General features: G+C 41.4%; 1 protein-coding gene across 4 annotated transcripts in view; it reads right to left on the bottom strand.

The window, feature by feature from the left end:
• Positions 1-25,190, bottom strand: part of clstn1 (calsyntenin 1) — a 53,371-nt gene that overhangs the window by 27,863 nt on the left and 318 nt on the right. For all 4 annotated transcript variants that reach the window (XM_072450151.1, XM_072450153.1, XM_072450152.1 and 1 more), the window contains exon 2: positions 185-307. In XM_072450151.1, the coding sequence (XP_072306252.1) occupies positions 185-307 (123 nt within the window). The remainder of the gene's footprint in view (positions 1-184; positions 308-25,190) is intronic.

The following is a 25,190-nucleotide window of genomic DNA, read 5'->3' as shown; positions in this document are numbered from 1 at the left end:
CTATGTTAAAGTAACACAGCGGTGCTTCTACAACGAACCGTAGCATTTGATTTGGTGCTAGCATCCATACACAATAAGCCGATGACGTGGTAAAAATGACCCCGTGAGAACTGTCCAATGTTGCCTTTACAATGTGCCAAAACCCTTTTAGGACCAGCACTAATCTCCTATCCCGCCCACTCACCGGCGTAGCGGAGTGGAGCGTCCTTGTCCAGAGCAATAAGAGGCGGGTCCAGCAGCACTTTGTCATCGTTTTCTGTTACGATGCCGTGGTACGTCGTCTCGATCCACGGTTTGTGCTTATTGACTGTGAAGAAAAACAGAGAAAGAGGGAAAGAGTCAGCATCAGCTTCACTAATTACCCATGTCCTGAGGAAAAACGTCTATAACGGCAAAGCGCTTCCCTCGCTAATGAGCAAATCAACATTCAAACATTACGTCTGTGGGGGTTGAAAAAGTTACAAGCCAGGTCATCAATGTTCTTGTCAATTCTCATCTCATCATACCTCAACGCGGTGTATCAAACAGGGTTTAGGGTTGTCAAAAATATGCAAACCATCAGACGCCAATCGATATTAAAACTAGAATCGAAACACTCATTTGAACAACACAAAAACTAATGATAAAAATGGGATAGAATGGGACTTTTTCCTCAACATTTTAACAATTATCCACATGGAAACATCTAGTACTAATATACGTTGAACATTACAGTCTGTAGTGTTTTTGTTATAACTGTGGTCTCTAAATGAATATCCTTAGTATCGAAACACATTACTAGAGTTGACAAACATGTATATTCAGACACTAATCCATATTAAAACTAGTATCAAATTGAAGAAATTACATACATGAAACAAAGTTGGGCCTTTCTTGAGTGATTCCTTGAGTTATCTTTATCTATAAGACTACCTACATGAAATTATTACAGAAAATGATAACATTTATGTCAAAATCAAGTTTAATATCAACACTATAATAAAAAAAGAATTAAAGACAAATCATCATTCAAAAAGCTGGTTCATTCTCAGGTCAATTTCTCCAACCAAACGCAAAAAATGGAAGTTTTTAGAAGATAAATGCTCAGTTCATAGTTCCTCAAACTCATACAGTTTGAAATCACAAAACAAATCCACTAAAGCTCGTCACTGTAAATGGCCATCTTAGTAAATGTGGAATAGAAATTTGGACCATTACACAATAAATCAAAATAATGTGCTTCTAAGCTCAAAACACCACTTACAACATCCCCAACAACAGCATTAAGAAGTGAAAAAGGCTGCTGAGAAAATGGCGAGCCGTTTCATCACTCTTCGTGGCTCGTCTCGTTTCTCTTCACTTAAAATCTCGCCTCGTAGTCGAACGTTAATTGCAAAAGGCGCATTTTTCATGTTGATTCATCGCGTCGGCAAAGCGATCCGGGCGACAAACAATGACAATCTGTGAATATATTTTGAAGTTAAGTGTCAAAAGGATGAAGATTTTGGCTTTCAGGCTGATTTACCGAGAGGAAGCGGGTTCATTTACGGCACTGTTTACTACCCAAAAGCACGGTACGATCTGCAGCGCTGAGCAGTGGCCCGCGGTGGAGAGACACAAGGCAGTGAGTGACACATTTGGCTCAGGGAAATGGCAGGGGGGGGAAGTTACAGTCAGAATGTGCCCAAGTTTGCAGTGGGACAGCGGTGTGTGAGTGAACAGGTGATGGGAGGAAGCAGCTGGAAGGGACCGAGACCACACATGATGTAGAGGTCACACGTGATGTAGAGGTCACACATGATGTAGAGGTCACACGTGATGTAGAGGTCACACGTGATGTAGAGGTCACACGTGATGTAGAGGTCACACATGATGTAGAGGTCACACATGATGTAGAGGTCACACGTGATGTAGAGGTCACACGTGATGTAGAGGTCACACGTGATGTAGAGGTCACACGTGATGTAGAGGTCACACGTGATGTAGAGGTCACACATGATGTAGAGGTCACACGTGATGTAGAGGTCACACGTGATGTAGAGGTCACACGTGATGTAGAGGTCACACGTGATGTAGAGGTCACACGTGATGTAGAGGTCACACGTGATGTAGAGGTCACACATGATGTAGAGGTCACACGGGGAGAGGATTATTATTACCACATTATGTTTACTGTCCTATACGTGTTTTGAAGGGTGGGCAATATATCGGAATGTAGATGATATGTGTAGTTTTAAATAAATGCCCACTATGAATGTCAAGTATATTGTTTGTAGTAAAAGATGCTACAAAAAGTATAAAATGAAATGTATTGTAATATGTAAATGTTGTATTGTTTTAATTCTAAAAGCCTCCTATGGACAGGTGTTGAAAGCTTATTAGGTTATTTTGCTATAACACTTAAAACATTGCATCTGGTTCGTCCAATGTAAATGCTATGTCCATATTAAATAAATAAATATATAAATAAATAAATATAAAAACGCACAAATAAAAAAGGTGATATTTCTGCACTTTTGAGATGAATTTGTCAGACATTTCACATTTGTCTGATTAATTAATCCTCAACTTTAGCGATATGGCCCGTAGATGGTCAACAAAAAATCAATTGGGATTAGAAAGATCTAAAATCCTGTTTATGTACATGCAATTAAACCATAATGCCAATATTTGCATTTTCAATAGGAACAAATGAAATTCAAAATTCTAACTGATCCATATGAAGAAAAAAATAAATCCTAATTTTGCCATATCGCCCTGTCCAAAGATGGTGGTGTAGTCCTGTAGTGTCAAAGATTAATTGAAGAAACCAATGAAGAAAAAAAAATAGTAAACAAAATGATTAGAAACAGAGTAACATCCATGATAAGACATAATTGTGTAGTACCACTTCTGCTGGATGATTGTGTCGTGTATTGTATTGCATAAAGTTGTTGTCTTGACGCGGGGAGCTCCAGGATAAAAGCACAATGACATTATTATAAACCAGCAAACTCAGCATAAAGCCTAAATATCATTAATGATGCACAGAGGGCATAAGACCATCATTTGCTTTGCCATTTTACAGAACTCTCATAAAACCGCTTGTTGCCGTCGGCTCTTCATCGCTGTAAAGACGAGCTGTTTTCAGAGATGCCCTACTGGCAAAACGGAGGGAACAGGCTTTAACAACAGCTGCAGACGCTTCGAAACTTTACTCATGATTAATTCATTTTGGTTAGATTCCACTGGCTCATGCTGTAGTTACTGTGTGTAGCGTAGTGACCGAGGAGAACGCACCACTGCAGGAAACTTACATAAGAGACCAGATGGTGCACAATATAAAAGTTCAATAACTACTTTACCTTTGACTTGAGCAATACACCGTTGAAAAGCTAGGTTCTATATATTTTTAAACTATTTTTTTATATAGCCTAATGTCATTTTCAACTTAAAACAATTACAGTTTCTTAATTGTTACCATGCAGTCTTCAGAAATGCTGTGTGATTTTTTCCAGCATCCATCCTTGTTCAAGTTTCAATACTAGTTTTTGTATCAATTTGTATCTGGACGTTGATTTTTCCCCCCAAGCCAACGAACGCTCAAACCATAAAATAAAAGAATAAACGAATAAAGAAAATGTTTTGTGTTTTGGCGCCTTGTTTCTGGCACATAGTTCAGCAATCAATGTTCCACACGCAGCAGCAGCCATAACATTATGACCCCTGACAGGTACGGTAATGTTTCCATGGCAACTGCATCTGTGGGTGGGACATTGTGTGCAGCGAGAGAGCACATTTAGTTTCAAACCACACCATAAATTCCATGCAACAGACATTAAACGGCGAGTAAATTCATCGATATGTTGAATTCTAAAGCTACATTTACAGAGGAGGAATTCATTTGCGAACAAACAAACAAACAAACAAACAAACCCACAGAACTTTTAGCATGACTTCACCTGAACAACGAAACTCAGACGTGTGCAGATGTATTTCAAATTGCCATCTCCACTAATTATTTTGGTCACTGGCGCAAAACAAGTGAAACTATAAAGACGCAAAGCCCGTTTTAACATCTGTTGGCCGAAGAGAAAATGACTCGTTGCGCTTCATTACGTCATAAAGTCATTCACAACGATGACTTGATCAATGGAAATGAAATACAACCAGCTATTTGCCTTGGATTTGGTATAATAAGATCCCCGTGTAATTAAACGGCGCATGTGTCTCGTGCTCGGCTCTAAAACCATTTAGGCCTATAAGCAAGGCTAAGTGTGGAGCAGCTGCTGTGGTTGCCATTTGCAAATTGATCAGGTCATAAATCTAAGTCCGTGCTGAGCCTCGTCTTGTGAGCGGAAACCTTTCGACGGATTGCCAGCAGCACAGACTACTACAGTAATCTGCTTTAGAGTCTGGCACAGTTTGAGGCAGGTCACATGGCATCAAACCATCAGCAGAGGAGCACAAACCGGCACCGTCCTGAGCCAGCATTTTCAGACGCCCCATTGGAATAACACCGCAGTATTAAAGTCTAGGAGTGTCAAATGTTTCAAATCAGATACTAATCGATACTCAAACTAGTATCGAAACTAGCTATTTGTTTCAGCAAGTCCGACACTAAAAGAAAAATCACATAAACTGGACGATGATTGACATTTCCTGGTTTTAGAATGATCGTGGGCTTTATCAGAACTAGTCTAAGATCTGATGGTAACATTAAAAAAAAATTGCAATTATTTTGTGTTGAAAATGTTGAAAAGTGATTACAACCGTTACCATCTATGTGGTGTCAAAAATGTAGTATCTTCCTTAGTATTGAAATCAGATTTGAATTATTATCATCATTCCAGAAAACAGTTCATTAAATACAGAGATATTACACATTTCATTTCAAAACATTGTCCAGATCTTTGAATTGATTCTGACTTTACATAGGACTAAATATGAACTGCAATCCAAAGTATAGAGATCATACAATTGGGGGGAAAGGATTCTAACTGAAAGTATATATATTCAGTTTTAGACGCTAAGATCAAAAAAAGCAAAACGCTGATAGGTTTAAACTTGAAAAACAGTCTGAAAAATGTGGGGCAGGTGTGCATCAGGATGAAGAGCCCTGAAGGTCTGTGGTGGGTTCAAAGTGAACTCTTCTGCACCCAAATCACAGCCTGTTTGCACTGAGCGTACTTCTGTTCATGAGCCAAATCTAAAACATGACTTTATACTGAGCGTGACATTTTCACAGACACTGTGAAATTGCCAACAAGAGCTTTGTGAGGAGACGGCTTCAACCTCCTCCTGCAAAGAACAGAGGAAGAACGAGCTGCTTTGTAGACTTAAAAAGAACTGACGTTATCATTCATTTGTGTAATTTGCAAGATTAGAATAATAACATAAGTGGATAAGTTTAGACAGCAGAAGGGAAGGCTGCCATTTTGTCCATTTGAAGGGGACATTATTATGCAAAATCAACTTTTAAGAGCTTTTAACCACGTCCTCTTTGTTTTCCCCGGTCCACTCAGAGTTGTATTTAGAGAGATTCTTGCAGGTTTGAGTCAGATTTTCTTGTCTTGTGTCTTTATCAAGCCATTTAGATCAGTATTTCCATTTATTACATTTCCAAAATATAAAAAGTCCACGGGTGTTAGGGATTATGAATTAATACTTAGTATGTCTTCTTTAAAATTATTCGAACACTGGCATAAAGGAAAGTAATTCATTAGGCACAAGCCACAATCATTACAGACTCAATTATAGGCCGCACACATAAAAAAGTGTCTCGGCAAAGAAAACCTAAAAAATACCCACTGCAAAACTAATTAAGCCCCATTAGCTAACAAGGACGGCCTCCGTGTATTTGTGTGGCGCTGGACTCGGTGCTGTGCCAAAACAAATCATCTGAATACATCTTTGAATGAAAAAGCCTGTCATTATTGATACCAAATATTGAGCAGACACTGAATAACATGTCCCCATTTACTTCATCCAAGTGTAACATCACATGAACTTTCAACAAGTTCAACTCGGAAAAATGTGAAGGGAAAGTGAGGTAAAGTGCTTTATATGCCACGACGTTACCACATGAGGTCTATCAGATGGAGGGATGGCCTTGAGTCTTTTGAGGGGAAACCAAAACACATAAGGAGAACATGCAAACCCCAAGCCCCGTCTGGAAAGCTTGTAGCTCCCCCCAAAGTAGTCAGTAGAAAGATAAATTTAGTTTGGAACACTACAAACCCGGGTACTTTATCTGCACTGCATGTTCATGTCTTCTTCTTCTTTTTCTTTGGTGTTTTATGGCCATTACCACCACCTACTGTAGTTCATGTCTTGACAGAGGTTTCCAAAAACCTACAAAGTAAATGCCTCCTTGAGAAACCTTTGGTGATGTATACTTTCAATACAGTATTCAACACACATACAGTATGACCTCAGGTAATAATAATAATAATAATAACTTTTATTTATATAGCGCTTTTCAGTGACCCAAAGACGCTGAACATAATAAAAAAGGGGGGGGGGGTATTTACAGACAGGGGGGACAACACGTACAGAACACATTAATATACAGATAAAATGAACAAGACAGAAGAAGTAGAGAGAAAAAGATGGGGATGTAACAGGGGGTAGAAGTGTAGGCAATGGGGTAGAGGAGGCTAGGGGTAGGGGAGGTCATAGGCTTGGGTGAAGAGGTGTGTTTTTAGGCGGGATTTGAATGTTGTGAGTGAGGGAGAGTGGCGGACAGGTTGGGGGAGGGAGTTCCAGAGTCGGGGTGCTGTTCGGGAGAATGCTCTGTCGCCAAAAGTTTTGAGTCGGGATGTTGGTGCAGCCAGGGTGAGAGAGGGGGAGGATCGGAGAGCTCGGGAGGAGCGGTGGGGGATGAGGAGGTCAGACAGGTAGGGGGGGGCAAGGTGGTGAAGAGCTTTGAAGGTGAGGAGGAGTATTTTAAAGTTTATGCGCTGCTTGATGGGGAGCCAGTGGAGAGAGCGGAGAACGGGAGTGATGTGATCACGGGACCGGGTGTGGGTGAGGAGGCGGGTGTGGGTGAGGAGGCGGGCAGCGGAGTTTTGGACCATTTGGAGTCTGTGGAGGGAATGGGAGGAGATGCCAGTGAGGAGGGAGTTGCAGTAGTCGAGGCGGGAGGAGATGAAGGCATGGATGAGGGATTCAGCAGCGGGGAGGGTGAGGCAGTGTCGGATTTTGGCGATGCGGCGGAGGTGGAAGTATGAGGTCTTGACAATGTGGCTGACATGGGGAGTGAAGGAGAGGGTGGGGTCCATGATGACACCGAGATTGCGTACCAGGGTAGAGGGGGTGATGGTCGAGGTGTCGATGCTGAGTGAAAAGGGACCAGTTTTATTGAGAGTGGATTTGGTGCCAATGAGGAGGAGCTCTGTTTTGTCACTGTTCAGTTTGAGGAAGTTGAGAGTGAGCCATGATTTTATTGTAGAGATGCAGGTTTCGATGTGGCTGAGGGGAGGGTTTTGGGTGGATTTGGTGGTGAGGTATATCTGGGTGTCGTCAGCGTAGCAGTGAAAGTCCAGGTTGAGTTGGCGGAGGATGTGACCAAGGGGGAAGATGTAGCAGATGAAGAGGAGGGGGCCGAGGACTGAGCCCTGGGGGACCCCCTGCGTTACTGGGGAGAGGGTGGATGAGTGACCGGAGAGGGAAATGAACTCTTGCCTGTTGGTGAGGTAGGATGTGAGCCAGTCAAGTGCAGAGCCCTCAACACCCAGTTGGCGCAGCCTTTGTAGGAGGAGGTATTGACAAAGCCTGTGTTGCATTTCCTGAATTTGATTTCAAACTTCCGGGTGTACCACAAGGAATGTTATTTTCACCTCATTAAATCACTCAGACCTAAAATGATGACTCAAGCCTGAGGGAAGACAAAAAAACATGTTGAAAAATCAAAGCTGAAGTTGAAATAAACTGAACATGACGCATCAGCAGGTTTCCCACCGTGATACAGATATATAATAGTATTTGTATTGTAAATAAAGCGTCCTACATCCCATGTGTTGAGCGATGTTTCTCCTGAAAAGACAATAGCTACAGAGGGCAAACTTCTAATGCCTTGAAACGACAGGAGGAGCTTCTTTTCAATCCTGTTACAGCAAATAAAGCAATCAGTGCAATTTAATCCGATAATGTGACGCGCTGATTTGACTCCCTGACAACAAGGACGAGTGGAGACAGAAACTAAAGGAACATGGTACCAGACCACAATAAGAAACACTGTAGGCAATAGTTCATAGGTTTCAAGTGCGAATCTCGGTTGACAAATGTATTTAGGCGACGTATCACTAAAGTGGACACAATACTTGGCCTTGTTCTGGCATTGAAAGGAAATGGAAAACAACTTTTCCAGAGGCAAGTGACCTGAAAAGGAGTAGGGCGGTTATATACTGAGACATTGATATTTTAATATACTTTTTAAGGATAATTTCAGTAATATTGAATCTAAAATGTGTGTTAATTTACTTGTCAGACTCTGTCAAAACAAAGCCTTAACCTTGACAAAACCCAGATTAAATAAAGATACATTTCGAAGTACATTTCTGTCAGATGGAAAACCTTGGTGTCATTACAATATTGTAGTTTGTTGCGATATTGATTATTGCATTAGCCAATATTTCAGCACGTTTGCAATATAATGTGCAGTCCTAAAAAGGAGATACCAAATCATATTTATCAGACTGTAATGTAATCTGGGTGCACTCTCTCAAAACATATTATCTGGAACATAACCAAAAACCCTTTGTTAGAAAAGTAACATCACATGCTCTTTTTCTCTTCCTATAATTCCTATATTTTGCGTCTGCTAAATGAGCACAAAGTGGTCCCCGGTTGCGTGGACGCTCCTGTGGGACGTGTCAATCGTCTCATATTTGGACAGGGCCATGCCAGCGCTGTCAGAGGTTTGCCAACTCCTTTCATGTGGCCCCAAAAGCCCGGTTCGACCTGCGAATGGGGCGCACAAACAAAAGCTCTTTTACCCAAGCTTAACCATTACAGTTTGACCTACTGACCGTGATAGAGCACTTCCGGCCAGAATGTAAAAACCACAAAAGTCCAGCTAATCCTGAGGTTCAACACGACAACAGACACTAAACACTGTAGTCAACGCTTCCCACGACCACTGACTCACCTTTAGGGTATGTTCAAAAGCAGCTACTGTACACGGATAATTTTTACTGCAACGTGCGGTAACATGAGGACTCCCGACTGTATCAACCTTCTATTCTTATGATAAAACAACAAACATACGAGCACAAATGTTACGAATGAAGGCATTAAAATAATCATAATCGTACTTTGATCATTGTTATTGTTATTTGGGCTATGCATACTTTAAAACACATAGAAACAGACCTTTTATAACAAAGACAGTGGCATTTAAATCAAAATGTCCAGCCTTCATGCACTATATTTCAATCTTCACCTTGTTAAAAATGTATTTCTAAATTCTTAATGTACAGTAGACTTGACTTGTCGACTACTAAAATAATCTTAAACTGCAACACCAATGGAAACACACAATTGACCTGTACAAACAGCGGTGGATTTGTTCACAGCAGAACTAGAAGATGCAGATTATTATGCAGAGGGCTGACACTATTAACCACATAAATTAAATCCATTTCAGAATACACAGGGCGGCAACAAGTTCATCGATTATTCAATAATTGTCAACAAATTACATAGGTTACAATACATGTCATGATCTGAGAAAAGAAGTTCAATGACTCAAACTGAGCCGCAATTACATGAAAATGATGCAGAACATGTGTAAATGTATTGTATGTGATGAAAAAAACTCATAATGTCCTCAAATGGGTTCACTTTATCTTCATCTGGGGAAATCGTCGTCAAATAATTCGCATCGCGTGACTTTTGCATTCAAAAACACAACTCATCAATAAATGATCTCTGGACTAGATTTGCACGATCGTCCATTGTTGCCGCCCTAAAAAACGCAACAATTGTGAAATGTTGGAACGTTTTAGGCTTGGGGGATGAAAAGTCATTGTGAGTTTGTAAATCAAATCAAACGCGGATAGGATTCCCTTCTCGCGTTGAGGGATTCAGTTACATCCCAATCGATATCACAGATACACTGATTGCAAAGACGGACCAAGTGCCATCTAGAGTTAAGGCCGGGTCAGGAGGTGGAGTAGGACTATACAGTACTGGCGATCACGGTCTTATTGCAGGCGGGCTGACGACGTAAGATTGAAACCATCGTAGCCCCAAGTGACCAATAGTAGCACACAGGATATGCCCATTTTAGAAAGCCGTTAGGTTTGGTGGATTGTTGACTTTCTGTTTACGTACTAGGCTGTTAAGGATACTGAATCATACACCAAAGAGTCCCAGTAATCAGCGATATGTCAATAATAAAGTATTATGGCCATTCAGGGACTACACGTGGTAAAGTAAATGCCTCCTTGAGAAACCTTTGGTAATATGTACTTTCAATACAGTATTCAACACACGTACAGTATGAACTCAGGTATTGACAAAGCCTGTGTTGCATTTCCTGAATTTGATTTCAAACTTCCGGGTGTACCACAAGGAATGTTATTTTCACCTCATTAAATCAATCAGACCTAAAATGATGACTGCATCACAGCTGAGGGAAGACAAGAAAATCAAAGCTGAAGTTGAAATAAACTGGACCGTCTCCTCTGAACATGACGCATCAGCAGGTTTCCCACCGTGATACATATACACTTGGTAAATTGGGTAGTATTTGTTTTGTAAATAAAGTATCCTACATCCCTGTTGAGCGATGTTTCTCCTGAAAAGACAATAGCTACAGAGGGCAAACTTCTAATGCCTTGATGCCATTTTAGAAAGCCGTTGGGTGGATTGTTGACTTTGTAGGCTGTTAAGGATACTGAATCATACACCAAAGAGTCTCTGTAATCAGCAATATGTCAGTAATAAAGCATTATGGCCATTCAGGGACTACTCGTGGGTGTGTAAATAACGTGTACACCTTGATATCGACACATGTAATGCCGTCCTCGCACGCTCGTCAATGTCTGTAACTGTATAGTCCAGCATGGAGGGGGTTTTTGCGCTCAGTCTCATTATTTCAGTTGTTCAAATAAAGGCTTTTTGTTGCCAGGTTTTTCTGCCACAGCACAGTGAGGAGGAGACGGACAGAAGAAGGGAGTGTCGCGCCTCCAACGACACACTGCAGACGGCGAAGTGTTTCCACGGAGACGAGGAGAAGAGCTGAACAATCTGAGCCACTCGAGTCTCTGCGAAAACGAGCCACTTGTGTACAGGATTTTGAGCCATCTTTGGCCACAGGACACTTTGATCATTTCAGATGTGATGCTGTTTTGGGGACAGTGAATGATGATTCCTGATTTGTTTTGAGGTTTCAGATTTTCAAACTTCAAGATGCACAGAGGAAGGTTTTTTGGCACATTTTTATGTTCACAAAGACAATACAAGAGACATCAATATTTAGACATTAATAAATAATGTACATTTTGTTGTAAAAGTATTTCTTATGCATTATTTTCAGTAAAAGCAAATTATTATTATTATGCTACAGTGTATTAATGACTAAAGTAATTTTTGAGCAACAGTTCATAATAATTTGTCACAGCATAAGAATTTTTTTCTCCATCATATTGGACACATTATTAGTGCAAACTCTATATAATTTCCAGTGACTGTGCCTTTATAGAGACTTCAGGTAAACACATTACGCAGGTATGTTTCCCAACACACAACTCTTTCATGGCAGCTAAAATATCCTGTCCTTGGACAAACAAAGTGAAGCCCATTTGGTGAAGCTGTGGCGTGTAAAACCAGTTTAGGTTTTACCTCTTCTTCATCTGAGATCTTTGTCGACAAAAGCCAAACGTGGGCAGTACTCAGTTACATGTTCAAATACATTTACTTGAGAAACCTTGTGGATATGTCTACAAATCTTTTTTTTATAATTTGGTCAGGACAATTCCGTGTTGATGAACATACATGATACTTATGCTGTAAACACATACTGTAAACACATACTGTAGCCATGGGCTAATTTACATCCATTGTCCATCCACAGCATACATGGACACTGGCGGGTAAAGTGTCTTGCCCAAGGACACAACGACACTAGCGCCCCCCTGTGGCACCTGACATTAGTGCTAACCAGGCCCATCCCTGCTTGGGTTCCGAGCTCTCACGAGCTTGGGACCTGAAAAGTTGAGTATTGGTCCAACATTGAAAATGTCGCCAATATTTAGGGTGAATATTTTTCCTGCACTTCTCATGTATCATTCCCAGTTTGTCGAAAGTGGATCAGATTTGACTGAATGGACTAATGAGTAAAAATAAAAAATTCTATCCCCAAAATTTTAATTAATTTGTGAACTTTAATGCAGCTTAACGTACATTTTGGGTCTTATTATCGGTATAGGGCAGGAAGACATGTATTGGATTTCGTTACTGGCTGAAAAAATTCCTATTGGACCCTCCCTGCCTTTGACAATACCAGATTTTGTGCATTTAGTGATTTGTCTCCCCGTTTAAATCATTTGATAGTTCCAGAATTACTCATAGTATTACTTTACCCAAATATATCGCACTCCTCCTTGATTAATTTCTTGGATAACTACTCCAACTCGAGTAATATTATTTTGAAGTATTGTTACTCTTACTCTACCACCTCTGACTAAAGCCCCTGGTGGCACGCTTGCTTGTTTGTCTTGCCTTTCACGCTGCAGAGCATGTTTTGGCGTGAGCCTGGTGTAGCTCAGACTTGGGACGGTTCAAACTTGTGGCCCTTGAAAGGAAAAAAAACAGACTCGGGGGGGCCTCTGCACTCGAACATGAGAGCCTCTCAGTTTCCCTGCCAAGTAGCAACATTTGTTTGTCCTCTACAGCATCTCAGCAGCGGACACGCCCTCCGCAGCCCGAAACGCGTCTGAAGGGGGTTGGGAGGGACGCTGTGGTTTAGTGGGACTCAATCCCGTCTCTGTGAAGCACACAAAGGGCCACAGTGAGGGAGCGCAGGGGCCCGACTCGAGCTGACCTGCAGATTAAGGCGGCAGGTAGCGCAATCTCCAATTACCCATTCAAAACCTTTTCTCACACATCCACACGAAAAGTGAAGGAGCGATATTAACAAAAATGAATGTCTCAATACTTGTTTGGAGCATCCCGATAATCATATTAGTCCTATTTTTTTTCCCCTGGTTTAGTCCTGTTTTAGTCCTTAGTAAAGACAACCTGGTTTAGTCTCGTTTTAGTCTTGCTTTAGTCCTGTTTAGTCCTTGTATATTTGTTTTCCTTTAGTCCTGTTTAGTCCTTGTATATTCGTTCTTGCTTTAGTCCTTGGTGAAGACCTGGTTCAACCTTGGTTTAGTCCTTGGTTTACTCCCATTTAAGTCTCACTTTTAGTACCAGATTTCTCCCTGGTTTAGTCCCGTTTTAGTCTCGCTCGTCAATTCAACAGACTCACCGGAGAAAAGCATATTCTTCATTTCAAATTTGCCCAGTTTCACACCAGACGTGCTTTAATAATAATAATAATAAATATAGCCGCAAGCGGCAATGATCGGCCCTCGCCACGCCGCCGCCACACCGCCGCCACGCCGCAAGAGGAGGGGGCGCTAACGCGCCCCAATTGTCCTTTTATTACGCTAAACATAACTAAACATTTAACCTCCATATAAAATCTGTAGGGGGCGCTGTGGCGCCAAATGAATTTATTTCACTTCAAGTAGGTTTAGGACAAAGAGTTTAACAACTGATTCTAATTTGACGCAATTCGGACTTTATCTGCGCAAACGGCAGAAATGTTAAATTTGGGAGATTTCTGAAATTCTAGCTAAAGTTTGCGGCTTTGCCGCACAGAGACCGTGATAGGTATCAATGTAATTTGGATAACTTTTGATGTCCCACTCCTCAGTAGCATTTTCACCAAATTTCAGCTTTTTAGGGCCAACGCCCTGGGAGGAGTTCGTAAAAGTACGACGTTTGGAAAAACTCCGAAGTCATGTTTAGCCATTTTTGAAGCAATATGGCCGACATTTGGTTCGGGGGACGGCGTTGCCGTAATAATATTTTTTACTTCTCTTGTCACCATCTACCTCTGCGCCAAATTTCATGATTCTACGATCAGATTTTTTTTGGGTCATTTCCCATCTCTCAATGCATTTTTGGTACATTTGGTGGCGCTGACGCGCCAATTTTTTTTATTTTAGAAAAGGGAAATAGCCAGAATGTAGAGAGGCACGATTTTTAGAGGTGTGCAAATTTTTGTGACTTTTCATCAATGTTCACTGGGTGAAAAATAGGGGGGTTGGTCCCGAGAAGAAGAAGAAAGAAAGAAAGAAAGAATATTAAAGCCGCAAGCGGCATCCAACGGCCCTCGCGGGCCGCCGGCCTTCCGACTCTGCTCTCTGCATTTTACAGAGATGGCGCTAACGCAATTGTCTAAGAACTAAGACAGCGACACATTGAACATGTACAATGCTGTGCTTAACCAGTGCAAATTAACACAAATGTCGGTCAAATGTGCAGCTCCAGCGCACAGAGACCGTGACACTTGGAATAAAAATATGGATAACTTTTGATGCTCCGCTTGTGTAGATTATTTTTCCCAAATATGAGCTTGATCGAGCTATTGCCCACAGAGGAGTTCATTAAAGTGTGAAGCATAAATGTGAACATTTCAAGGATTTGGCGTTTTTCCCATTTGTGACAGTATATTTGCAGCTCCACGGCACAGAGACCGTAGCACTTAAAATCAAAATATGGATAACTTTTGATGCCCCATTTGTGTAGATGATTTCCCCAAATATGAGCTTGATCGGGCAATCGGCCTAGGAGGAGTTGGTGAAAGTGTGAAGCGTGAAAATGTGGTCATTTTGGAGATTTCGCTGTTTTCCCATTTCTGACATATATTTGCGGGTCCGCCACACAGAGACCGTAGCACTTAGAATCAAAATATGGATAAGTTTTGATGGCCCGCTTGTGTAGATGATTTTCCCCAAATATGAGCTTGATCGGACAATCGCCCTAGGAGGAGTTTGTTAAAGTGTGAAGTGTAAAAATGTGGTGATTTGAGCGATTCTACGATTTTCCCATAAGGATAACATGGGATGTTTCTGTCAACGCTACGGTTACGCCGTACAAAATATGACTTTGGCTCTCATACTTGTATGATCAGGATGGCAAATTAGAATTTAGTGCAAAATGTCATGTCATTTGGAAAAACTCTATTGTTTATAGGCCACTCTGAAGGCCAAATAGTCAGAATTCTGGGAAACGTTTGCGGCTCCGTCGCACAGAGACCGTAAAAGTTATCCTTAAAATTTGGATAACTTTAGATGCACCACTTGTCTAGAGGACGTACACCGATTTTGAGGTTGGTGGGCAAAACGCACTAGGAGGAGTTCGTTGAAGTGTAAAACATAAAAATGTGGTAATTTGAGAGATTTTGCGGTTTTCCCATAGGGATAACATGGGAGGTTTCTGTCATCGCTACGACTACGCCGTAAAAATTTAGGCATTTTTGTGATTGGCTTTTGTGATCGGGACGGCAAAATAGAATTTTGGGTAAAGTTTAGACAATTTTGGTAAAACTAATTTTTGACCTTCAATGTTAATTTAAAGGTCACTCTGTAGGGGGCGCTATCGCGGCCATTTCAATTTTGTCAGCCTAAACTGGTCCAAACTAGAAAGTTTAACAACTGATTCAAATTTGGTCCTAATCGGACTGGTTTTGATCAAATGGGAGCAATTTTTAGATCTGCAATATTCCAAAATAAGTTGTCCAACTTTGCGGCTGCGCCGCACACAGACCGTTAAAGGTATCTCAAAAAATTGAATAACTTTAGATGCCCCACTTGTCCAGAGGACGTACGCCGATTTTGAAGTCGGTGGGCAAAACGCCCTAGGAGGAGTTCGTCAAAGTTTGACGTGAACAAAATGACTAACACAGCGTATTTTCATTTTCAAAGGAAGATGGCGGCCATAGGGTAAGTCTGGGGGCGTGGCCACAATGATTTTTTTTGTTCGTCCTCACGAGAGGAATGCGTGTCCCGAATTTCGTAGCTTTACGCCAAAGTTGACCTCGGGGCGTCTCCCATAGGCGCAATGTATTTTGACTTTTGTCGGTGGCGCTGTCGCGCCATTTTTTAACGAAAAAAAAAATGGCCCAGAAAAAATCAAATTTTTCGCCGATTCTGAATTTTGGGCAAAGTTTGGTGAGTTTTTGAGCATGTTCAGGGGGTCAAATTAGAGATCAAAAAGCAGAAGAACAAGAAAAATAAAAATAATAATATTTTTAGCAAAAACAATATAGCCGTTTCCACTATAACAACAAATTATACATCGTTTGAAAGCTCTAAGCCTTCCCGATGCCGCCATGGGGTGGAATCATCATTACGAGCGCTTACGCGCTTGTCACTCCCTATTCCGTCGGGATGCCCCGCCCACTCCCCATAGACTTCCATTAATTTGAGCAGATACAAGCATGGCCCATGCCTGCGGCATGGATTCTCGCGTACGGGACGATGCCAGGAGGGTTTTTGGAGGAATGCAGCGCTTCGCGCTGCTGTTGTCAACAATTAGTGAATGGGCTACGCCCATTCACTAATTGTTGACTATTTCTGTCATAGCAGGAGTAAGTATGCATGATCCATGCCTTCGGCATGGGCTAGTTCACTGTACTTGCCAGGGGCGACGGGGTACCAAACATGCGGGCTGCGCCCGCATGTTTGGTCAGACAGTTGCAACGCTGCCTTCGGCAGCGTTGCGGGAGCAATAGGCCCTCCGCCCTGCTGGGGCTCGGGCCTAAATATTCCGATGCGAAAACAATGTTTCCCATTTTTCAAATATCATAAACTATACATTTTCGGAAAGCGCTCGCGCTTTCCTACCTCATGGTGTGGGTCCCTGGTCACTGACGGGTACTTTCGATAATTTTGAGTGGGCTCCGCCCACTTTATGTTTTTGGCCCTCTATACAGTAATAATGTTCAATTTTTGCATTACATGCTTATATGCACGGAACATGCAAGAGATGGGGAACGTATTCGTGAGCTACTTAGCGCAAATGAGTGCTTTATATGGGGATGACGACCGCTTCGCGGTCGTCATCCCAATGTAAAGTGCTCGTTTAGTGCACGGTAATGTTCCATTTTCCTACAACTAATTAGTATGCACGGGGCGTGCATGAGTGGAGGAGTGCGTTAGTGAGTGTTTGGAAGTGGGCGAGCGCTTCGCGCTCGATTTCGTGCGCACTACGTGCGCACTTTCGCAGCCGTGCTTCGCACGGCCTTACGAGATTAATAGGCCTCTCGCCAGCTTGTGGCGCTCGGGCCTAAATATAGCCGCAAGCGGCAATGATCGGCCCTCGCCACGCCGCCGCCACGCCGCAAGAGGAGCCCCAATTGTCCTTTTATTACGCCTACTGCTGAATCTGTGACGCTGTCACATCTTCTCCCCTTTGTTTTACCATCAAAAAGCTATTTTATTTTGAATTCTTGGCAAAATGTGCGGCTTTGCCGCACAGACACCGTGACTCTTTGAATGAAAATGTGGATAACTTTTGATGGTCTTGAAGATGAGTCTCACCAAATTTCAGGTTAATAGGGCTGACGCCCTGGGAGGAGTTTGTGAAAGTCTAAAGTGTAAACATGAAAGGTTTCGGTCATCGTTACGGCAACGCCATAACAATTATGACATGAGTCATTGACTTTTTTGATGGGGATGCTAAAATTGAGTTGTGTGTCAAATTTCATATAATTTTGCAAAACTAAACATTTAACCTCCATATAAAATCTGTAGGGGGCGCTGTGGCGCCAAATGAATTTATTTCACTTCAAGTAGGTTTAGGGCAAAGAGTTTAACAACTGATTCTAATTTGACGCAATTCGGACTTTATCTGCGCAAACGGCAGAAATTTTAAATATGGGAGATTTCTGAAATTCTAGCTACAGTTTGCGGCTTCGCCGCTCAGAGACCGTGACAGGTATCAATGTAATTTGGATAACTTTTGATGTCCCACTCCTCAGTAGCATTTTCACCAAATTTCAGCTTTTTAGGGCCAACGCCCTGGGAGGAGTTCGTAAAAGTACGACGTTTGGAAAAACTCCGAAGTCATGTTTAGCCATTTTTGAAGCAATATGGCCGACATTTGGTTGGGCGGACGGCATTGCCGTAATAATATTTTTTACTTCTCTTGTCACCATCTACCTCTGCGCCAAATTTCATGATTCTACGATCAGATTTTTTTTGGGTCATTTCCCATCTCTCAATGCATTTTTGGTACATTTGGTGGCGCTGACGCGCCAATTTTTTTTATTTTAGAAAAGGGAAATAGCCAGAATGTAGAGAGGCACGATTTTTAGAGGTGTGCAAATTTTTGTGACTTTTCGTCAATGTTCACTGGGTGAAAAATAGGGGGGTTGGTCCCGAGAAGAAGAAAGAAAGAAAGAAAGAAAGAATAATATTCCGATGCGAAAACAATGTTTCCCATTTTTCAAATATCATAAACTATACATTTTCGGAAAGCGCTCGCGCTTTCCTACCTCATGGTGTGGGTCCCTGGTCACTGACGGGTACTTTCGATAATTTTGAGTGGGCTCCGCCCACTTTGTGTTTTTGGCCCTCTATACAGTAATAATGTTCAATTTTTGCATTACATGCTCATATGCACGGAACATGCAAGAGATGGGGAACGTATTCGTGAGCTACTTAGCGCAAATGAGTGCTTTATATGGGGATGACGACCGCTTCGCGGTCGTCATCCCAATGTAAAGTGCTCGTTTAGTGCGAACTTTTGCACGGGCTTCGCCCGTTTACAACGGTAATGTTCCATTTTCCTACAACTAATTAGTATGCACGGGGCGTGCATGAGTGGAGGAGTGCGTTAGTGAGTGTTTGGAAGTGGGCGAGCGCTTCGCGCTCGATTTCGTGCGCACTACGTGCGCACTTTCGCAGCCGTGCTTCGCACGGCCTTACGAGATTAATAGGCCTCTCGCCAGCTTGTGGCGCTCGGGCCTAATAATAATAATGCATTACTCTTATATGGTGCTTTTGTCTGTATTTTTTTGTCATCTTACACTTGTGTGCAGTATTCTTCTTCTACTTCATGCCTGGTGGTGAGATAGTATTGTAGCCACAACTGCCCTGGGGTAGACTTATCACATCCGTCTACACTACACAGTCTAACCTGGTTTTTGACACTATATCATTTCAGGCATTCAACTGTGGCTGACCTGCGGCTCTGGTCGGCAGGTAATGGCCTCTCCTGTTACCCATTCCTCAAGCTAATGTCCCTTTTCTCACATTAGCGCAGAAGCAGCAGCAGAAATAGACTTTGCAGCCTCTCCCCTGAAAACAAAGGGGCTCATGGGAAACTGAAGTGGCCACAGAGGCTTGGCTTCATATAAATCCTTTGGGATGTGTTTAAACTGCACTGGGGAGTCGTGATACATGACTTCTACTTACAATACTATGAGGCAAAATATTATTTACACATTTACATCGTTATTTCTGAGTGGGAGGAAGCGTAAGCTGCATTCAACTGTTCAAAAATACTGATAAATATTCATAAATTATTCATCTTTGAGCTATTTTCAAGCAACAAACATATGGAAATGAGAACTACAGCCTAGATTTATTTAATACTAGGACATATTTACCCTGCAACGCTAGAAAGGTGATTTGTGTCTTCAATACCTGAATTAGGAAAAGTGAATCAACAAAATCAGCCTGAATTAGAAGATTTTTGGGATGAGATTTATCTTTAGCAGCGCAATAGAGGCGCACAGTCTTCAAGCGCCGTCATTATTCCCTGTGGCAGCATTTGCATAAAAAGTGAATATGATTCTTCTCGACTTCCTCGTCATCCGGCAGCACGACCCGCTCTTGACAGTCCAGTGCCTTCATTCAGACCTACAAAGGGCACGAAGGAGCCGGGAGTCGGGGCCGACACAAATCCAGCGCTGTGTTCTCAGGCCGCAAAAAATCACAACGCTTCAACTTCAACGAGCTCTTTGCACCGTTTCTGAGAGCTTAGTCCAGATTCTTGAGAGGCTTGTGAGTCGTGATCCTTCAAACAGGGAGCACATTGTCAAACGCTCAGTCTATAGTGCGGACCCCGAAAGCTCTTTGTTTTGGAGGACTAATCTGAGGACAAATATGGAAACTCATGCAACAGTGAACTTACAAGAAATCTGGTGATGAAGGAGTTTTTCATACCAAAGGCCTTTCAAATATGTCTGAAATGTTTTCTTTTATAAAAGTAGCAAGTCAGTGATTTACACCAAGCTTTGATTAACCACAAGGTTCCTAAAAGATACAAGAATACAAACTATAATGATCATTTTAACATCTACACAACGTTTAAGTTTTGGCGGAGGTGGGTGAGCATTTTATTGTTGCTAAAATAATAATATATCTTCGGTTTATAGCAAAAGAAGGTTGAATTCTGTCAAATGAACATAGGTTTTGGATTGAATACGTTCTGCTTCTTCTGTTCTGGCTCAAATATTTACCAGAGCTGCATCTGAACTGAAGAAGCTACTTGGGCCACAGTTATTTTAAAAATCCGTTAACGAAGTAGTAAAATAACTGCGGCCATGGATGAGTCGCAAAATATCTCAAAACTGTGTCCACTATCCAGTTGACAGAATTAAATCTTCTTCTTTTTTGCCAATCAACTCTGAGGGATTATATATTTATCGTCAGTTTAATCAATTCCAGCTCATCTTTTGTATTCTGAATCATTTATGTTTTGTCTGCAAACCTAATATGACTCACTTCATTGTTTTGCTTCACCGTTTCAGTGAATATTGCCCTGTGCTGTGTGACATGTGTCTTCACCTGCTGCCGAGTTAATAAAAGCCGCTCTTATCTTTAACTACACAGAGCTGCACGACAATTCATAAGAAAACACAATTTACCCGTGAACTCGGAGGGAAATTATGCCTCCAAAACTGCCGTCTGGCTGTGTGGAAGATAAATACAGCAATTACCGGTGCTGGAAATTTAAAGTCAGACTTATTTAATCCAATTCTAATAGAGCCATCCATTAAACCAACTCACTGCTGACATTTTTGCTTTCAGATAAAAAAAAATCTTCTTTTGCATTTTTATACTGAAAGTCCCTGGTCGCTTCCCGTAGAGTCACATGAACAAACAATGTGAATCTGTTATGTTATGAGCAGGAGAAGTTGTCAAAAATGTATATAATAAAATCAATACCCAGATACTAATCAAATCATCAATCAATACAGAGACAAGTATTAAGATATTTGAAGTATAACTGACAATATATTTAAAATGACAGAAATAGGACAATTTTGTATCCTTCCTGAATAGATTTAACAGTTCTAAACAAGAACTAGTCAATACCACAATACAATATTAAAGAAACAACCTTGTTATTGTTATAATTGGAGATTCAAAATCCGTATTGAGCCTTTTCTCTTCGTATCAAAATCGAATTAGAACCTTTTTGTTCAGTGAAAAGCTGGATATGAAGAAAAACAACTGATTGTGAATGGTGGTATGCAGATATGCGGAGCGCGGCATGGGGAACAAAGCCGCTATTGTCAGCTGTGGGAACTCACATAGTTTAGAGTTTGTCATAACATACAAGCTGCATGACATGGGCCACAATGACCAAACGCACGGGTGACGTAAGGCTCAGGTTACTCCGGGCTGAAATCATGTACCATGCAGTTTATGGGCAAAGTTAAAATAGTTTCCTTGTTCACTAAATGTCTCAAATGCCTACAATAGAAAAAACATCCCTTTGAGTTTGACCACAAGAAGAGCGAATCAGTGTCGTAGTGAATTATAACTCTATTCAAACTTTACTATTTCCTGACACACAATTAGTATTTGCCTCTGGTTATGTAACAGCAATAAAACATACACTAAACAGTCATGTGATGTTTTTGAAGACTTACTCTATTGTGGGCTGTATGTAAATCTATCTAGTTTCAAGCTCTCTCAAAACATTCAGCACATCACAAGAATTCATATACATATTAATCACATTTTTGGTTATGTTCATTGCTTTAGAAGTGCTTTTTTACTCGGCGAAGTGAGACGGGGCTGAAGTGCAGTCAATCAGAACGCTGCTTACGGCTCTTACTTCCGGGTTTGCAATAGAAAAAATACATTTATTATTAGATTTTGTAACAAAGTGCTTCTTTTACAATATAGTCTAAGGGGAAACACACAAAAACACACAAAAATAAAGGGGTACTCCAGCTTAATACTCAACTAAATGCAGATAATGCTGTACCATCTGAAAACCTTCACGAGACTATGTTAACATCACCTGTTGTTGAAGAAGTACATGCAAATAAGATTCAGATAAACCATCGCAAATTGGAAAACTGAATCAAGGACATTTCTCTTGCAGCGTCCACTTGTTTTAATGGCGTTTCAAACAGTGCGATACTCTCAGCGGACTTGTGTTCAGGAGCAATATAGCAGCTGAATATACCTCGCAATCCTCGCATATTAAACGCTAAATAAGGCCTTACAAAAGGAAGCAGGGCCCCCAATTTGCACTAGTGGGATCAGTTAATGCGATGATGAATGAGCCGCGAAACTTCCAGGCAGCTCGTTTTCTCTTTTGTGCGAGTCTGTGTGTGCACAAGAAGCCACCGCTAAAGCAAAAGGCCAGGAGTTAAGACTGGTCAGAACAGAGCGTCCGGCAGCTGCACGACTCAACAGAGCACAGGAGTCAAAATGTCGACACAGGTGGGACACGGGACAGCCTGGGTTGAAAATCAATAGAGAACTCGAATTGATTGAGGAAAATGTAGTGTGGAGGGCTGAGGGACGAGGGACGAGGGACGAGGGACAAAGGCGAGCCACTGGTGACGTACGGCAGCTCCAGCTCACGGCAACGACACGGACAAAGGCATGGAGGAAGCGGTGAATAAAACTGGACAGAGCAACCATATGTGACACTGTATCTGAAGATGAAGTTACAATATCTTTTTGGGTTTCTTTTAGAGACCTGAATGCAAATATTCATTGGAAATACAGGTGTCACGATATACAATCTTAGTAAAAAACATCACTATTTAACAATTATTCATTCATTTATTGAGACTGTGACTAAACAACAGCGACATCTTTATTTTTCCTTCATTACCGTTGACTAACACATTCCTCAAGTTTGTGAATGACTTTACGAAATTCAACTTCCTGAAAGACAAAAAATACTTCATTTTGCTTTTAAAGTGGTCACAATTATTATTTTTTGGTTCTTACGATTATACGACTATTGATAAACCAAAAAATCTTGACATCTCTAATTGTCAAGATTATTCCCTAATTTTTTGAAATATCCGATGACCCCTCGTGCATCCCTCTTCAGTCATCCAGGCTCAGAACTAACACAAGGCAACATTAAGATGGAATATTGAGCAACATCACAAGCAAACTGTCCATTAACTGCACTGAATACTATAGCATATGATGTCATAGGATTAAAAACGAGGACAAAGTGATTATAAGCCAGTTATTATAAATGAAGGTGGTAATAGCTTTGTAACACAACTTTTCGTGCAAACCCTGGATGCAATTAAAGGGGATAATGTCATATAAATAACTCTAATTCATTTCCTCAATAATTGCACACGGTGACCTTTGGATGAGTGAAGATAAGCTGCACCAACCTGGCAATTTCTCCCATGCCTTTGCAGATAGGAACGTAAAGGCCAGCAGGTGCACCTCCAACGCACACAAATCATGACAGGGTAAAAAAGAAGGCTTGAAACACCGCCAGGATTAATAAAGAAAGACATAAACCATTGCATTAGCAACGCGGAGGGTCAACGGTGAATTCTCTGCTCCTGGACTTAGCAACGGGACAAATATATGGTCGCACGAAGAAGGAGGCTACTGGAGTCTCATTATTCACTGGAACATATACGTTTCACGGTGTTATTTCATTCAAAGGGTGTGACAGGAATACTGAAAAGCAGCTCAGTAAATCGCCTTCTTAAATAACCTGTGACTTGACACGCACCTGCCTCTACACCCTCTGCACCCACAAGAGATTTTGATGTTAAAAAAAGACTAAATAGGATAAATTGCAATAAATTATCACAGAAAAAAAATCCACAATAAACAATACTGAAACTCCAGGGCTACTTACACAGTCACAATAAACCCAATAATCCCAGTAAACCCTTTACTAAACAGATAATATCATTAAGAACATGCTGCAACAAATAATGAGTGATAAAAGGAACGTATTAAGCCATCAAAACTATCCATCCATCCATTTTCTACCGCTTGTTCCCTTTCGGGGTCGCGGGTGACTGGAGCCTATCCCAGTGACTTCGGGCCTTAGGCGGGGTACACCCTGGACAGTGGCCAACTCGTCGCAGTCGCACCCTCAAAATGAATAAACTAAATTAAAGAATGAAAGAAAATAGGAAGAAATCACAGAGAAAAATGTTCACACAATATATTGAGCCCACCCAAAATATTGTCCCGGCTATTATTTATTGAACAATAAGTAAATAAATACAGTGGGTAATTATCATGACAGGCCTAACTATGAAGGTCTAAACCAAATCCAAATCAGGACAAGCCTCATAAAGCAAGAATGAACAAGAATCAAAGTGGTATTAAAGACCACTAAATCCATGTGGCACAATGTGATGTGTTTGAATGGAGGTGGAGCAGGTGAATCCAGCTCCTTCCTTTAGTGCACAAACAGTGGCCACGTAAACCCCACACATGACCTGCCACTGATGGTGATCACATCATATATATATTTAATCCACAGCATCAACACAACAGAAGGGATCATCTGCAATGCGTAGCCAGGCACAGCATTAGGCCTACGACTCTCCTACTGTGGCTAAAGATGACCATACGTGGACTTCAATAGAAATAGGAAAATGAAAAAATGATAAATGATGATAAATATTTGTATTAACGAGTTGAATACTATTACAGGAGGTTTAATGCATTATTTACACCGGTGGGACAGAGACAACGACCCAGGAATAGACGGGATGCAAATGGCACAGGAGGTCATTCGGTGAGCTGGAATTATTTTTAACGCGAAGTGTTAAGAGTTCAAAAATACACATGTACCCGTCATATAATAAGAAGTATGTGTACGGTCTTATTTATATTGCCGGGCTTGGTGATGGATCTAATTGTAGCGAGGTGCACTTGCTGCGGACCGGCCCCATCCATGCGCAGCGGACC

The sequence above is a fragment of the Eucyclogobius newberryi genome, unplaced genomic scaffold, assembly GCF_026437365.1.
Source record: "Eucyclogobius newberryi isolate DKJ021-1_F unplaced genomic scaffold, fEucNew1.0.hap1 SCAF_17, whole genome shotgun sequence".
NCBI lineage: Eukaryota > Metazoa > Chordata > Actinopteri > Gobiiformes > Gobiidae > Eucyclogobius > Eucyclogobius newberryi.
This window is presented reverse-complemented; position numbering and strand designations above follow the sequence as displayed.